General features: G+C 42.7%; 1 protein-coding gene and 2 long non-coding RNA genes across 4 annotated transcripts; 1 reads left to right on the forward strand and 2 right to left on the reverse strand.

The window, feature by feature from the left end:
* Nucleotides 1-434: 434 nt before the first annotated feature.
* On the reverse strand, nucleotides 435-1,931 carry LOC127587757 (uncharacterized). Its single transcript, XR_007958843.1, has 2 exons — nucleotides 1,815-1,931; nucleotides 435-855 (listed from the first exon to the last, which is right to left on the reverse strand). It is a non-coding gene; the product is annotated as an uncharacterized LOC127587757 (long non-coding RNA).
* Nucleotides 1,852-6,477, forward strand: irf1b (interferon regulatory factor 1b). Of its 2 annotated transcripts, none has more exons than XM_052046182.1 (9): nucleotides 1,852-2,012; nucleotides 2,342-2,435; nucleotides 3,254-3,353; nucleotides 3,440-3,601; nucleotides 3,686-3,717; nucleotides 4,776-5,049; nucleotides 5,218-5,240; nucleotides 5,364-5,472; nucleotides 5,822-6,477. In XM_052046182.1, exons 2-9 carry the CDS (start codon nucleotides 2,349-2,351, stop codon nucleotides 5,989-5,991), a joined length of 957 nt encoding a protein of 318 aa, XP_051902142.1. In that variant the 5' UTR covers nucleotides 1,852-2,012; nucleotides 2,342-2,348; the 3' UTR covers nucleotides 5,992-6,477. The 2 variants fall into 2 exon arrangements, with proteins under 2 accessions (XP_051902142.1, XP_051902143.1); XM_052046183.1 differs by having other exon boundaries at nucleotides 5,789-6,015.
* A 1,282-nt stretch (nucleotides 6,478-7,759) lies between these two features.
* LOC127587756 (uncharacterized) lies at nucleotides 7,760-15,230 on the reverse strand. Its single transcript, XR_007958842.1, has 2 exons — nucleotides 15,050-15,230; nucleotides 7,760-9,706 (listed from the first exon to the last, which is right to left on the reverse strand). It is a non-coding gene; the product is annotated as an uncharacterized LOC127587756 (long non-coding RNA).
* Nucleotides 15,231-16,872: the final 1,642 nt, after the last annotated feature.

Here is a 16,872-nt window from a genome sequence, read left to right on the forward strand (position 1 = left end):
AATCTAAATCAGAATCATCTTTCCTGGCCAAGTATGTAAAACACACCACGAATGTCACCAGTGGTATGAGCTTCACTAGTATTGTGGTGACAAGCAACTACGATAAACAAAGATATGACATATCAGTATAGAAAGACTTTCCGTAATGTAAAAGTATCATTTTAGAAAAGTTACAACCATTTGAAACATATTTGAAAAGTGTGTGCGTGTGCGTGTGTGTGTGTAACCGACGCACAGTCTCTTACGTGAACTCATATTGCCTCATTCTCAAAATCACACATCCACACTCACCTCCCGTTCTCACGCCTATGGATCCATTCGCCCACGCTGCGGCACATGACCCCCCCCCCCCCACCCCCTTCACGTCAACACACTCGCCGAAAAGCACTCAAACACTCTCGCGCATCAACTCAAACACATACACAAACATAGTCTTTGGTAAAATCATTCACTTTATTTAGGATTTTCTGGAAAGTCACCTGATTTCTACCACTCCATGATTCTGCCTCTCGAGCGGGCACACGGCCACAACACAGTGGGAAAAACCGGGGGCATGATGTCAGGGTTGTCCGAAATCACCTGAAAAACTACACATGGAACTCCTCCAAACCCACAGCAACGCCCGTGGGAGCACCGGGAAGTCCCTAGAGGACCCGGGAACAAGTGCGCGCGCCCAGACACTTCACACAAGCCACTTCTTCTTCATCTTCAGTGGCTCCGTCCAGCGGCCGCTTTAATCACTACACCATTTCGGCGAAAGCGCCCGGCTTCTTCTCCTCGCCAGACTTGTTTCCAGAAGAATGATGACAGTGGCGTTAATGACGCCATTGAGTGCGGAATCTACTTTGATGCTGTCTAAAAAAAAAAACAAGTAGACATTTTGGAATGTCACAATGTACACCCGATGACGAGACCTAGTATTATAAAAATATACTTTTGATGATGAAATTCATTTTGATCCATTTCATTTAATGACGCTTGCTTTGGGCTCATAGAGCTGAACCTTTCTAGATCAATATATACATATATTAAATTAGCCCCATGCGCTCAGAATAATCTGAAGGGGAACAATTTATGGATCAGTTTAAACGTAATCGAGCGGGCCTATTTTCGCACGCGACAACATGACATAACAATGCCACACATAGCTCTTAATTGAACCGGATAATGTTGCCAAAATGCATCAACAACTACTAATTCAAAGTTATAATGCGGTCAAAATTCCAATAAAAGGCACGCACGCCTGGCCCGAAGTCAACTTCCTCTTCTTTTCAATCACGTGACTTCATAGAAAAGCGGAGCGGCTGCCTGAGTAGGGCGTTATTGCGCATGCGTGTGACACTGTAAAAAGTGTTCTCGCGCAGCCAAATTAAAATGAAAAAAAAAAAAAAAGAAAAGATAATGGACAAAAGAATATGCAAGTTTGCAGTATCATTGTAGAATTATTTCTTTTATAATAATAATAATAATACATTTTATTTATAAGCGCCTTTCAAGACACCCAAGGACACTTTACAATTTACACTCTTTGGTGTATTTACAGTCAAATAAACATGTTTTAAACACCAAAATACGAGTATAATTGGCTTTATGGCATAAAATGATACTAATGCAGGTACGAATTTGCCTTTTTTCCACGCTGTGCCACCACTTTGAGGCAAATCGGTGATTTATAACACAACATCTGTGAGGAAGGTTGGATAATTGACTTTTACATGCTGTTTATGCGATAAACACGATCTAACGTGCCAGTTTTTTTTTGAAGCGGAGTACGGACACTTTTTGCAGTGCGCAGTCAGGCGGGGATTACCAACCTGGGTTGTGCTTTATAAAGAGAAACTCGCTGTTGCGGGAGGGCACTTTTGTTTGTCTGAGACAAGAAGAGGGTTGGAAGAAGAAGCAGGAGAAGGAGGTGCAGGAGAAACACTTCTGGGGAAAAACAAAAACAATTTGGGATTATATTTTCTGTATTTACTGTTTTTCCATCATCGTCAGTGATCACAGAAGACCTTGTAAGTGGACACTCGGTTGTAATTTAATAGTTATTTAAATGTATGTCAAGACTGTCCTAATGCACCTTTTCGCGCCTTGCATGACTTTGAAGTGTTGAGAATGTGTTTAAGACAAAACAAAATCTCAATTGTCGCTTTGTAAAGAAGTCATACACTCTGCACGTCGCGGCCATGACCTCCCGGTGCACTCTCGCCATGTCGAGCGATGGGCAATAAATCCACAAGTGTGTGTGGGATGCGGGGGATCTCGCCGCTTTACTCCAGCTCGCACAGCCTATATCATATAAATGCACATTGAAATGATTTCCCTGGGTGTTATTTTTTTCTAGGCCCAACATGCCGGTGTCCAGGATGAAGATGCGCCCATGGCTGGAGAAAATGATCGACTCCAAATCCATTGCTGGTCTTGCCTGGATGGATAAGGTGAGCCTTCTTCCTATTCTCCTCTTCAGCCCGTGCAAACATATCAGATATCGGTCACGTTAGGATAAACTATATAAACTATTTTTTATTTCATGTTTATTTTCGGTAGTGTGTAGTTTGTCTAGTTTTAATGGGTTTCAAAGAGCTCAAAGTGGGCCCAATACAGCCCAAAGGCAGCTGTGCATCAAATTGTATTTGCAAAAATTAGCCATTTTAAAATTTGTAAAATTATTTGGATACACATCAAGAGATTACAACAATGGAAAAAGAGAAAAATCAGTCGTAAAGTTAATCAGACCCAAAAAGACTAAGTAATGTAAAACAGTCAAATCTTTTGTCTCTAATTTGCATTTATATTGTTGAATATTTTAAGGTAAGGTAAATATCATGACATATTTTTTAAATTCAGCGGCTAGTTAATCAGTTCTCAGGATTTTATCCTCCCAAATATTAGAATCGACACCAGCCTAAAAAAAAAATCCATATCAGCCCAACCCTATTATTGATCAACTTAAAGCTGGAGTTGTAAATAATTTTTTAAAATCTATTTTTAATGCTGATGACATTAGAAAGTCAAACAAAAAAAAATCTCCACCTGAGGTGAAACGCAGATTGCAATCTGCACTAGAGACAACCAACAAGTCCCACCATCCACCAGATGGATGGATGGCGCTCTGCATTCTGAAGCCACGCCGCTGACGTCAAAATCCGGCGACTTTACCAAAACCCGATCAATGATCCTCAGAAGAAAAAAAAAAACTTGATGAACAGAAACAATAAATGAAAAATAAGCATGATTAAATGTGTTTCTATTCCAGGAGAAGACCATGTTCTCCATTCCTTGGAAGCACGCTGCTCGCCACGGCTGGGACATGAACAAGGACGCGTGCCTGTTCAAGGAGTGGGCCATCCACACAGGTGAGCCGAGACCTGCGCCCACATGTCGGCTGGCACCGTGGAATTTGAAGCCTGACCAGAAGGGGGGGTTGAAAACCCTTTTGCAGGGAAATACACAAAGGGTGACACCTGCGACCCCAAGACCTGGAAGGCCAACTTCCGTTGCGCCATGAACTCGTTGCCGGACATCGAGGAAGTGAAAGACAAGAGCGTCAACAAGGGCCAGTTGGCCATGCGAGTCTTCCGGATGCTGCCGCAGAAACAGAGAGGTGGGTCCGAGTGACGCCGTCGCCTCAACCTCGTTTCCGACTCAAGCATAAAATTCCTAACCTCCTTTTGTTGTTCCCTTGCAGTAAAGCGGGACAAAGCAAAGTCCAGAAAGCAGGTAAGATTTTATCAACCATATTTTATGACCCTTTGCACAAACAATGGTTCGAACGTCCCAGGCATTATTTGGTGGATCCATTTTGGCCCATATGGACATTTACCACATGTCACCTCAGCCTCCTCATGACCCCGCGACCCCCCTGCCCCCTTACCCCGTTGCCTTCCAAACACAGTTTTGACCCAGTCTTCAAATGATTCCCCGCAGACTTGGTCTACTCTTATTTTGGATGCACTTTGTAAGACCCAAGATGAGTCAACAACCTCGCTACCACACGCCAATCAGGATCTCCCCTCTGATTCCTCATACCGTTGATACTGTTCCCAAAAAAATACGGGTAAAAAATGAACCATAAGTCAACCACCTTGTTCCTCTACACCCTTGTTCCTTACCACACCCGGATATTTACCACACACGCACACCCCTCATCGGAAAGTCCTCGTACCGTTGAGACTTTCACAGGAACATCTTCCTAACTGCTTGATCCTCACTAGGGTCGCGGGGGGTACTGGAGCCTATCCCAGCTGTCTCCGGGCAGTAGGCGGGGGACACCCTGAATCGGTTGCCAACCAATCGCAGGGCACACAGAAACGAACAACCATTCACGCTCACACTCACACCGAGGGACAATTTAGTGCGTCCAATCAGCCTGCCATGCATGTTTTGGGAATGTGGGAGGAAACCGGAGCACCCGGAGAAAACCCACGCAGGCCCGGGGAGAACATGCAAACTCCACACAGGGAGGCCGGAGCTGGAATCGAACCCGGTACCTCTGCACTGTGAAGCCCACGTGCTAACCACTGGACTACCGGGCCGCCACCGTTGATACTGTTCCCAAAAAAATTACGGGTAAAAAAATGAACCATAAGTCAACCACCTTGTTCCTTACCACACCCGGATATTTACCACATACGCACACCCCTCATCGGAAAGTCCTCGTACCGTTGAGACTTTCACAGGAACATACACTTGCCTATTTTGAACCCAGAATAGGGCCCCAAGTTATCGGGCGTCAGCAGTTTTCGACAACATTTCTCACCGCAGACTCCTTCCCGCAGGTCAGGATGACGGCAGAGGACGCCGACTACAGCGATAGCCAGTCGTCGCCCGACTCATCTCGACTGGATGAAGACATGGCATCCGCTCAGGAGAACGTGGTGGACAGCACCGTGCGCATGGACTCGCAAGGCGAGCGAACGAGGAGTCGGACGGACGACCCGGAGCCATGGAGGGCGGCGGGGTCCTTTTCGGAAATCCCGATCTTTGGGCTGGGCAACGACTTGTCCTGTAGCTTCGAAGACAGATTCCAAGTGTCACCCGAGCGCAGCTCCGGTAAGTCGCTCTGACTTCTCCTCGTGTGCTTCCATCTTTCTAACTATTCATATTGGTTCTACCTTTGAGCAGAATGTTAAAAAAAATAAAAATAAAAAATGAAAGCGTATGCTAATCTCACCTTCTGTCTCTCTCCTCGCCCCTCCACAACCGATGATTGTCCTCCAGAGTTTGAATACGACATAGTAGAGGTAAGCAGCAGACAGTAGCGGGCATGTTTTTTCCCCACCGGTCCAAAAACTGTCCGGCCACGGACAAAACGGCGCAAGAATGCTCAACTCCGATGTTGCTTTTTTTTTTTTTTTTTTTGTCAGATTTGCCAGCAACTGGAGCGAGACGCGCAGACTTTCAAGGCCAGTTGTGACATCAAGGCGCTCCTGAGCCCGTGCACCAGTCCGGGGAGCCAGTGGAGTGAGTCTTCAGGTAAACAAAACTTCCTGCCCCCCCCCCCCCCCCCCCCGTTTGTGCTTTTGACGTATTCTAAAATTCGCTACCGATTTTTTTTTTCTCTCCATTGATTTGGACACACTTGTTGATAAACAGTCGAGCGCATACGGAGCTGCTGTCGGCCACAGCTCACACCGAGACACCGACGCGCAGGCATCACCCGCTACTTTTGATTTTCGCGGTTCACTGTAATGAATGAAACCGGCATCCTCAATCGCTCTTTGGAAATTTCGGTCTCCGGATCTCTTGAGTTAGAACTCTTGTGGTTATGAATATGAATGTGTCCTTCAAGGTCGTGTATGTGCGCCCCCTCTTGTTTGAACAGCGGACGACGGGGACGAACTGCCACTGCCACCTCATTACACCACGCTGAGCTCCGACTTCAACATGCCGGCGGACAACCCCTGGAACGACCTTCACGTATTCACTAGCTTTTATCCGGGACTGGACAATGGTCACTCGTTGGACTCTATGGGCCTCTCGTCGTTGATTTGAATCCTCCCCGCCCTGCCTTGACCCTCGCCCAACTGAGAAACAAACCGGAGCACACTCTCAGGAATTGTTTTATGTTCAAATCAAAATTGTATTGGTTGGATTGTACTGGTGTCTCCGGTGCACCAAAATGTGGTTTTGCGTCTTCGAGCCACACGAAGCTCTTTGATTCTTTTATGCTGCTTCCACCTTCAACTATTTTCTCGATTTCTCCACGGGCAACGTCTGAATGACATCAAGGGACGTCGGTAGACTAAAAGTCGAAACCCCGCCTCCATTTCTGAGAATGTGGCCAGGTCAGTCTGACCTCGGAGCAGTTTTCACCCACTTTATCTGACATAACAGTACAGCATTTGTTTTGTTGTGACGGTGCTAGCCAAGCATTTTACTTTAGCTCAATAATCCCAAACGTACACGTTTCCAAACCGTTGTAAATATACATGTATATAGTTGTCTGTTGTCTGTTGTTTTTTTCTAATAAAAAGTAAAACAAATACACGCGGAGAGTGCGTTTCGTTTTGTTCTTTATTGATCATATACATGGAACGTAAATGACGTTAGCATTGGGAACGCTGTCCAGTTGAAATACGTAATAACAACAATTGCAAACGAAAATTTAAAAAAAAGAAAAGGTTTTAAAATCAGTGAATCAATGAAATTTTTTTTTGTGTGTGTGTCTCAGCCGACCTTTACCTTCCTCTCCTTTTCTCACGTCACCTGGAATACCTGCGGGGCCATCTAGAGATTTTCCCTGTCGTTAAAAAAAAAAAAAAAGAAGATGAAATACTTACATAGTAGTGAGACAAAGATAAAAAAAATCAGAGAACCGTGTCTCTAGAACATAGGACGTTTCGACGTTTCCTCATCCAGTCGTGTCAAACCGAGCAAAATACAAAAAGTAATCAAGAGTTATTTTTTTGGTATTTTTGCCTCGTGTGTTTGTGCACTTTCTAATATTTTGTATTTCTTCGACATTTTTTTTTCGTCCTTTGGATGTTTTCCATGATGAGCCGAGCCTCGTGTAAAATTAAACACGTGAAGAAGAAGCGCAATTGTTTTTGGTGCTTTCCCTGTGGATGGTGTGAAGATCACATCGTGCTTCCCCCCTCGAGTCAGCGTTTTTAAAAAAAAAAAGAAAAAAACTGATATGATCCATTCTTTGCCCATCAGTTCTCTATTTATGTCTAATATTTCCACATCACTTTCTTTTGTGTGTGTTTTTTTTGTCCTCCAATATTTATTAACCTACCCTTGAAATGTTGCATTATTTTAAAACATTCACCTTATATAATATTTGTATAATATTTCTAGGCTTGCAACAAACAATTACTGTCTTCTAACAAGTGAATAACCACTACATTTAGTTTTTGATGAATGGGTGAAGCGCCCCGGTAGTCCAGTGGTTAGCACGTCGGCTTCACAGTGCAGTGGTACCGGGTTCGATTCCAGCTCCGGCCTCCCTGTGTGGAGTTTGCATGTTCTCCCCGGGCCTGTGTGGGTTTTCTCCGGGTGCTCCGGTTTCCTCCCACATTCCAAAAATATGCATGGCAGGCTGATTGAACACTCTAAATTGTCCCTAGGTGTGAGTGTGAGCGCGGATGGTTGTTCGTCTATGTGTGCCCTGCGATTGGCTGGCAACCGATTCAGGGTGTCCCCCGCCTACTGCCTGGAGACAGCTGGGATAGGCTCCAGCACCCCCCACGACCCTAGTGAGGATCAAGCGGCTCGGAAGATGAATGAATGAATGAATGGGTGAATATGAATCTTATCGTGTTTTTTTTTTTTTTTTAATTTCCTGCCTGCAATTTTTCATCCAATAGCGTTCTGAAGTGTGAAAGCCGTTCCCGCTCTAATTGAGTAATTACTGTCGCTTACAGTGGACTCATCTAAAAATAAAGAAGTGAAGAAAAAGAGCAACGTTTTTGGTGCTTTCCACACGCACAATATTGACAGTCAGCTTCTTTTTTTTTTTTTTTTTTCCACTACAGTATTGTGAAACATTTGAATTCCATTCCAAACACAGTTCCCCGCTCCTCCTTTTCCCCACTCGACAAAAATCAGCATCCTGGCATTTCCTGCTATATGCTCAAGGACTTTGGACGAGGAGACACGGAAAGCGCTCTGTTGCATTTGCAGACGAATCCAAGCGTTGACGTGCTCAATCGTCCACACTCGTTAAGTTCAAATGGAACAAATGCTCAGTGAATACAATCGGAGATGAGTACGGATGTGGCGACGAGAGGTCACCGCCTGCACTTTGTCTGACACTGGCGACAGGAAGCGTTCTCTATCCGAATCAGCAACCTCACAGCTTAAATAAAGTCGCCTAAAAGAGCTTCGTACTGTACATGTGAAGATTTTTTTTTCTGAGACCTTGAGACCCCCTCAACTTGTTAGCCCTGCCCCTCCAGCTCTTTGCAGAGGATAAAGTATATATGACCGTGGGTACTGTATCTTGTAGAAATGTGCCATTCATATATGAAAGGGGGGCGGCCCGGTAGTCCAGTGGTTAGCACGTTGGCTTCACAGTGCAGAGGTACCGGGTTCGATTCCAGCTCCGGCCTCCCTGTGTGGAGTTTGCATGTTCTCCCCGGGCCTGCGCGAGTTTTCTCCGGGTGCTCCGGTATCCTCCCACATTCCAAAAATATGCATAGCAGGCTGATTGAACACTCTAAATTGTCCCTAGGTGTGAGTGTGAGTGCGAATGGTTGTTCGTTTCTGTGTGCCCTGCGATTGGCTGGCAACCGATTCAGGGTGTCCCCCGCCTACTGCCCGAAGACAGCTGGGATAGGCTCCAGCACCCCCCGCGACCCTAGTGAGGATCAAGCGGCTCGGAAGATGAATGAATGAATGAATATATGAAAGGGCCATAAATACATTTTTACATCAAGTGTTAGCATTAGCATTTAGCTAGTGGACTACAGGCAAAGTCTGTTTCATGTCATTTCTTGAAAAACTCTTTAAGTCTGGTCACCCGTATCTCAAGGCTCCGCTTTACTTTAAAAGCCACAGACAAGTGTGTTACATCATGCAAAAAAAAAACAAAACAAAACAAAAAAAAGGACTAAAATGGCGGTCGTTTGATGCTACGTGACGAGCCGAAGCTTTATTGATCCAAAGCATTTGTGAGTGGTTGCACATTAACTTAATCACAAGCTCCGACGGGTTGCAAACCAAATCCTTCCGCGAGATTTTCGCCACGCCCGGCATAACAATTTTGTTAATTTATCTTTACGAGCGACATGCGCGGCACAAGAGCACTTTGACGACTATCGTGCAGCGCCAAAATAAGGGTTGACGAAAGCCAGAACTTGAATGGGGTGTAGTGGGAAAAAAAATGGTCCTGGTGAGAATCCTGGCATACTCTGGCACAGTTTCATGAGTCACCTCGTCAACGGCCATCCTGTTTCGAGGGCGGTCACGCCCCAAAACTTCACAGAGGCCAGAGAAGATTAGCCGCAGGCGATCAGGTGTCTCAAGGTGATGGCAACTTTAATAGCGAAGCGTTTGCGGCTGCTGCCAAGATTTACGTGGGTGTTGCGTAAGGCTGCGTGGGTGTAAGCGGCGAGAAGGGTCAGCTGTTTTACAAGAAATGTGCAAAGCTGCTGTGGAGAGGGCACGGCGACACAAGAGCTCGTGCGAGGCGTTGTGACGGCAAGCTTTCCTCCAGACAGTTCTCTCAAAATATAGATGCCCCTCTTCAAAAAATTTGGAGAGTCTGCAACAACACAAAAATCACAAAATCATCTGATATGCCATTTTTTTTAAATTCTGTGACCTTTTCTATTTTTTGTACGGTTTAAAAAAAAAATGACATTGCTTCACTTTTTGTCGGAATTTTTTTTTTAATCCGTACAAAAAATAGAAAAGGTCACAGGTTACATAAGTAAATGACAAAGCTTTTTTTTTGTATGAATCCCTTACAAAATTCTACATGGAAGACAGCAAATAGGATTGCATTTCTTTTTATGCAAACTAAAAAAAAAAAAACTTAAAATTTAAATGTATTTAGAGTACATCTGATCTTAAAATCTTTTCGCAAAACACAGCTAACTACATGGCTCTACTTTTTGCTGTTTTTTTTTTTTTTTTTTTTTTACAAAATTCAAACTAAATTCTTCGAGCAGAAAATTGCACTGCATTATTTTTGGGGGGGTATCAATTCATCCTGAATTCTCATAAAACACTTTTCACTATTTGAATAATCGATTCATCTGTTGGGTATTTTGTCGATTCATCGGATTGGAAAAAAAAAAAAAAAAAAAGAAAAACCATGTTGCATCCCTCGTTTTGAAAACATGACCTTATTTCAGATTGACAGTGTGAACAATGGACGCAATTCAATTTTTAAGCATTCTGGTCTTGCCAAGACAAACAAGAGTGTGCTATTTTCAATGTGTGATGTCATATGCCTACAAGGTTGCCTGCATGGCAAACATGCTACGTGCAAGTGTCTGTGTGTGTGTGTGCATGTGAGGCAGAGCTGATATGCTTTTTATGTGTCTGTGTGGGAGGGAGGAGTGATATAAAGTCAGGTGATTTCGCGGAACGGCCTAAGCAGCTGCATGGGACAAGAAATATGGGAGTCCACACACACACACACACACACACGCATACACACGCACACAGTTGTGTGATGGCTGCAATTCACCCCCACCCTTATTTGCCCTTATCCAGAAAGCCATGCTGGAATGAAGACACACACACACACACAACGGCGAAGGGAGTGAATAGCACTTTCTGGTGGGGTGCCTGGCTTTGGGTGGGTGGTGGGGGCGGGTGATAGACAACATCGTGCCAGCCCACTACTCGGTTGGGTAAAGTGAGTCTGTAGGTTTGTGTAACGTTACATCATCTTGAACGCAGCGAGTCATGAAAACTACACAAGCACAACAAACAAACGTCCGCATAAAACGCTCTTGATACACATGTCTGTGTGTAACGTAGCAGGATTGGTCAGTCAAAGTCAGCCATTTATTTCTTTGTTGATTTTTCCCATTCGCATCTGGGCTTGAGCCCTCAGCCCGACCATTAAAGAGGGTTGACTGTAAATGTATACAAAAAAAAAAAAAAAAAGCAACTGCAGATTTGGTCTGTTATTCACTTCCTTCCTGAGAGGGGTGGGAGGGGTGGGGGTTACCTCTAAAAATGGCCTGCTGCCTTAAGTGCTTACAAACATGAAGAGAAGATCCCAGCAGCTTCTGGCTTGCTAACTTTGGGAATACTCGAGTATCAAGGGATTCACGAATGCTCCATCCAATTACAGTGATTAAAAAAAAAGAAAGACGGCTTTGTATTGCTGGACTCTATACGATCTTCTGAGTATGCGGGTCGCACTGCGGTTATCGCAGGAAATAAAGTGTTCATGCAGCTGACAGCGCGCGTACACACTCCCACACAGCAATATTTACGAGTTGAATGGCACTCAAGTAGAGAGTGAACTTACCGCCCTCAAATCTGTCGTAAATACAGTACAAACACACCACACATACATAAAGTAGGTCAGGTTCCCAGGTTGCGTTGTCATGTTCATAAAAGTGATTATGAAATGGCTACTCCTGAAGATAAAAGTTTGAGGTCATTCTAATTGAAGGACCGCTGCTGCAAAAATACGACGACGCACGGCTACGTTGACGCTAATCTCGTTCGCTCACGGCTACGTTGACGCTAATCTCGTTCGCTCACTCATAGCGTTTTACGATGTGTGATAGCATTAAGCTAGCAAACTTCCAAAACGAGCGGTTTGGTTAAACACACAAAGTGTAATTAATTGTCTTTGTTTTATGTTTAGTTGGAAAGTCAACTTCAACTCGGAGCGGCAAGGAAGAGCTTGAAGCCTCTTTAATTGAACAGTCATTCACTATCTGCTCACACTCTCCATCTAGTGCTTGTACTTTTTCAAATAATCTACACACGTTACACATCTGAAAATCACAACAAAATGGCAGATTTATTAAGGGGTTGGGTGGGGGTTTATATAATAGATACTGAGAGATTCCCAAAACAAACCTTGAAGAAATATTCACTAGGCCGTCATATCTGGCCCTGTGAACCAGGTCAGAGCCTGTTTGCAGCTCAAACAGGATGGCGAAGGGATTTTTTTTTTCCTCCCTGCCTTGTCTCGCTGGGCAATCAACCCAAGGCGTGCCGGCGAGCAAGCTGGTAACAGCCTCAACAAAAACATTTTCTTTTGAAATAAAGAAGACAGGACGGCAACCTGTCGAACCAGTTTACAGACGCCAAATACGTTTTTTTTTCAGAATGACTCTATAAATTTAGGACCCATTTTATGACATTATTAAACCATTATTATTAACCATCATCTGTCTTCTTTCACTGGTGGGTCGGGAATGCGCAACGTAACACAGTCGCGGGGGGGCGGGGGGGGGGACGACGACGTCAGCACCGTGCAAGGTTCAGACTGCAGTCGAATTCGGAGAAGTCACATGACTTGCGATAGACAGTAATTATATTGTCAAGAAGGTGGCGCCAGAGAGCAAGAACGCCAAAGCCATTTCCAAAGAAATGCTCACTCCAGCTGGGAAATCCGACTGTGGATCAATTGGTTCATATCTGCCACTGAGCTGTTTTTTTTTTTGGTCTGCAGCGTGTGTGCAAGTGTGTTCATTCAATCTCAATTCCAAAGAGGCTCACAATGGACTTTTTTCTAAAAAGCGAGCTCACAGGATAAGATAAGATAAGATAAGATATCCTTTATTCGTCCCACACTGGGGAAATTTACAGCCTCCAGCAGCAAGAATGTATGTAGAAAGAAGAAAGGAGAAAGAGAAAAAAATCTTTTCTCTTTTTTAATCTTTAATCTTTGTTTAATCGAGAAATACAAACAAATCAAACACACCTACTTGGTTTTATAATCCTATTTTCAACAAACAAATGACTGTGTGCTGAGGCCAAATATTTGCATGACGGGATTGTGACACGCAAACGGGCCTCGCTAAGCAGCAGCCTTCACGCCTAAACGGCATCATGGAATGTTTGCGTGACAAAGTTGACGGGTAAATCACAAACACAAAATAGGGTTCCTGAGGCCACCATCTTTTTTGGCTGTTTAACTTTGACAGCCAGGTTTTATTTTAAGAGGGTATCAGTACCCTTACATCAATTTACACAAGCACACTGCTTATTATGCACCAGATAAGGTGCCCAAAAAAACAACAACATTCAAAGCACATAGAAATGCGACTTTGGAGTTGTTGATACATCACAGGACGCTGCCAAGAGAAACTTCCTTGAACCACATTCCTTTTAGATTAAGTAGGACATGGTCTTTTCTTAGAACTATAGCGCCATCTAAAGGGTTAGTCCAGTTACAACGTTTCACACCTGAACGTGTGAAATCAGAGAAAGATGGATTAATATTCGTTAAGATTCGTTGTAGGAAGAAAGTTGGGGTTTCAGACTGCCCCTTGAATATCCAACTGAAAAGGAAAGGATATATGATAAGGACATTTTAGACTGTACATCAAGGACACAGCAAAGTTTAGAATAGAAGATCAATTGAATGAAGAAATTGATGCTTGCAGACTCCCCTGAAGGCAACAAGCAACTTCAGGTATTTAGTTAGTAAATCAATTGTGTCAGGAAAAGTATGATTTTTACACTGGACCTGAATGGAACACCCAAATTTGTTTGTGCATCAGTCTGCGAGAACTGCAATTTCAGATTATTACTGAAGGCAACAACGATTGGTGGACACAGACAGATAGACAGTATGCAGGATTAAAACCCTCATAGTGAACCGTTTACGTTAAATGCAAAACTATGACGTATTCTCGTCTTTGAATCAAAGGCAAAGGCATTCGGAAAAACACGAGAGAGTTGAAACGTAATGGGGGGGGGGGTTCTAAAATGGCCGAAATTTCATGATGTCACCGGCTGATAATTCTCAGGCATTGCAGCAAAAAATAAAAGGTTTTGATTCCGTAATTTCCACAATTTACACATTTTGCACCATAGAAACCCATTATAATTCATATTTTTGAATGCATCGTAAACCTAATGTGTAAACATGCATTTCACGCGATTTTTATGTCAATCGCTTTGTTTTCGCTTGAACAGACGTATGCATGCCGCATTGTTGGGTTGAGGTCATTCCAATTTTGCAACTTTAGGTGGCGCCAGAGGATCGCAAATGAGTTTGCCTTTTTGCAGGAGGCTTCAAACCGATGCATTTTACATTAATAATTCCAGTCGGGGTTTTTAGTAGGGCTTGGTTGGGACCTCCAGACACTTTTTTTTCTTTTGCAAAAAATAAAGTTATGTTGGCTACCCAGCGGCTGAGTAAAAACATTTACTAGAAATTGTACATATTCATGAAAACGGCATTTCCACCCCCCAAAAAAAATCATCCAGATTTTTTAAATATCGGTAATTCTTTGACATTATCAAGGCTCTACTTGTATGATATGACATCTTCCAATTCAGTTTTTATTTTTATAGATTTCTTTGAAGTGTCATAGCACAGTGCTGCCTTTATTGTCCATAAAGAGCAAAAAAATCCCAAAGAACTAATAAAAACTGTATATGTATGGATAGCACAGATGCCTCTGAACATTTTGAGTGTTTGAAAAAAAAAAGAATGTTTGTATACCACAACATACATCATTTACAAAATTGTAAAACGCATAACTTCGTTAGTTTTGGTATTGTTTCACGTGTATGACTATTTTGTTTTATTCATTCCTCTTATGATTTACTGTACTGTAGTTTAGATTTCTCAGCTATCGGAGTGAACAATTAGTTTTTTATGGACTTGTTTTTGATCACATCTAGCGGCTGATTGTGACAAAACGACTACAGTACTGTATTTATAACAAAAACACTGTTAAGGTAGTGAACTGGGACAGTGACTTAAAATCAAGTTATGTGTCAATGCAGTGTCAGGGCATAATAATACAACAGCTTTAACTTCCAACTCAACCTAAAATGTTTTGTTTTACGACACGGCGTCGTATGGTAGGACAAAAACCAAACACAAACACTAGTTTTCCCCCAAAATGTCAACAGTAATGTTGAAATTAAATGCATGAGAAAAACTCACCTCTGGCCAAGTATTTCAATTGTAGGTCAGGAAAAAAACTATAAAAATACTGTACTACCTAGGAAAAGACGACGCTTCCGAAAGGAGGCAAAACTCTTACTTTCACTTTTCTTTCGCAACGTAAACATCCGGTTTATGACGACGTCAAAATATCACACACAAACAAAAACACACACACACACAAACACACACACACACACAAAACAATGCACAAACAACAAATATAAATATTCAACTTTGATACATTAGCATTTCACGACATGGGCGGTAACAATTACAAAACTGTGTTTTCAAGCTGTAGCCAATCACAGCGGGGGAGGCCGGTGATTGACAGATGAGTAGCGATAGCGTAGAACGGTAACAAACCGAAAAATACGCTGCGTACCTTTTGTATCAATGAGCTAACCATCCAATTTGTTAACTTCTTATCCTCAGTAGTTTAGTCTTATCGAGTTTTAATTCTGCACAGCTAACTTCGAAAAAACAACGATATAATACAAATTGAATGAGTTCTTACAATGTAAATGGGCAGTCAGTCAGGCGGAAAATTGTCATTTCTACGTCGGATCAACCATGGCTGGCTCATTTCCTACCAGCAAGCTAGCAAACATGTATTTTTTCCCAAAAGTGGCACTGGAAGTCCATTTTGTCCAAAAACAAGCTTATAAAACCCAAGCCGGGTCGCCAAATGGATGGCGGTTCTTGGAGTGAAAAAGGTAGACCAAACAGCTTTATATGAATAATGAATCACCTCTAATAGCCGTTCGACTACAAATTTTAATTTTATATAGTACATAATTGGGCACAAAAAGATAAGCGTACACAGTTTTGTATACTTGGCAAGATACTTGGAACCAACTACCCTACCCAGCGACTAACTAAATTCAGATTACCTTTTAAAGTTACTTCACGTATTTCATTTTTTGACTTTCGTTTGAAAGAGACTTGACATCCAAGTACGGGCACTTTTCCATCACTTCGAAGTACAGCCACAATAATAAGCACATTGTTAAATCATCGCATCTCTGACAGTGCCACTGAAAAGAATGTTAAAAGCACAAATTATGATCCACTTGCCGCACGTGTACCACCAACGTTGCAGCTTTTAAGACCATTATTTAACAAAGAGTTATGTAACTCATTGCCAGTCAGTTGTAAAACTGAGGTAAAGTGCTGAGGAAGTGAAAAGGTGGAAAAGGCACACTTTGTACCTAGGTAGGTAGTAGGACTACAGATACTTGCGTAAAAAAAGTTAAAGGTAAAACTAGAAGTACTGATTCAAGACTTTTATTTTAAAAAAAACCATTATAAAACTTTCAATAAAAATAAATCATTTCAAAACTTTCTTCACCATGAATGTGTCCTTAAAACCGGTACAACTCAATCTTTGCCAGAGGAAAAACACATGATAAATGCAAGTTAATGCACACCTACTAGCATTTAAAGTGCCCCTTCTTAACAACAAAAATGCATTTGTTCTAGTACGCTTTTCCTGGCTTAAATGTTTTCTTTCTCACAGAAGCCTGAAGGTTTTGTGCTGACACTACCGGTACGTTTTGGAACTACTCTACTGAGACCCCACTCTCAGCTGAAAATGGATGGATGTCAAGCATGATGGGGCCATTACCAAGCTTCTTCACTGTTGGTATGGTGGTTTTTTTTTTTGGTTATGTCCTCTTCAAATTATTGTCAAAAAGTTCAACCCTGGTTTTAAAATGCTGCTACAACACACTTGAAATCTCCCAAATGCATGTGGGAAAATAGTCCGATGAAACCAAGATCGACTTTTGACTTATCTTGGTGTCATTTATTTTTCTAGCAGG

This window comes from Hippocampus zosterae, chromosome 16 (genome assembly GCF_025434085.1).
Source record: "Hippocampus zosterae strain Florida chromosome 16, ASM2543408v3, whole genome shotgun sequence".
NCBI classification, from domain to species: domain Eukaryota; kingdom Metazoa; phylum Chordata; class Actinopteri; order Syngnathiformes; family Syngnathidae; genus Hippocampus; species Hippocampus zosterae.

Coding starts and splice junctions, on each gene's coding strand:
- irf1b (XM_052046182.1), top strand. CDS start 2,349: ATGCCGGTGTCCAGGATGAAGATGCGCCCATGGCTGGAGAAAATGATC. Junction 3,602..3,685: donor GCTGCCGCAGAAACAGAGAG/GTGGGTCCGAGT, acceptor GTTCCCTTGCAG/TAAAGCGGGACAAAGCAAAG. Junction 3,718..4,775: donor AAGCAAAGTCCAGAAAGCAG/GTAAGATTTTAT, acceptor TCCTTCCCGCAG/GTCAGGATGACGGCAGAGGA.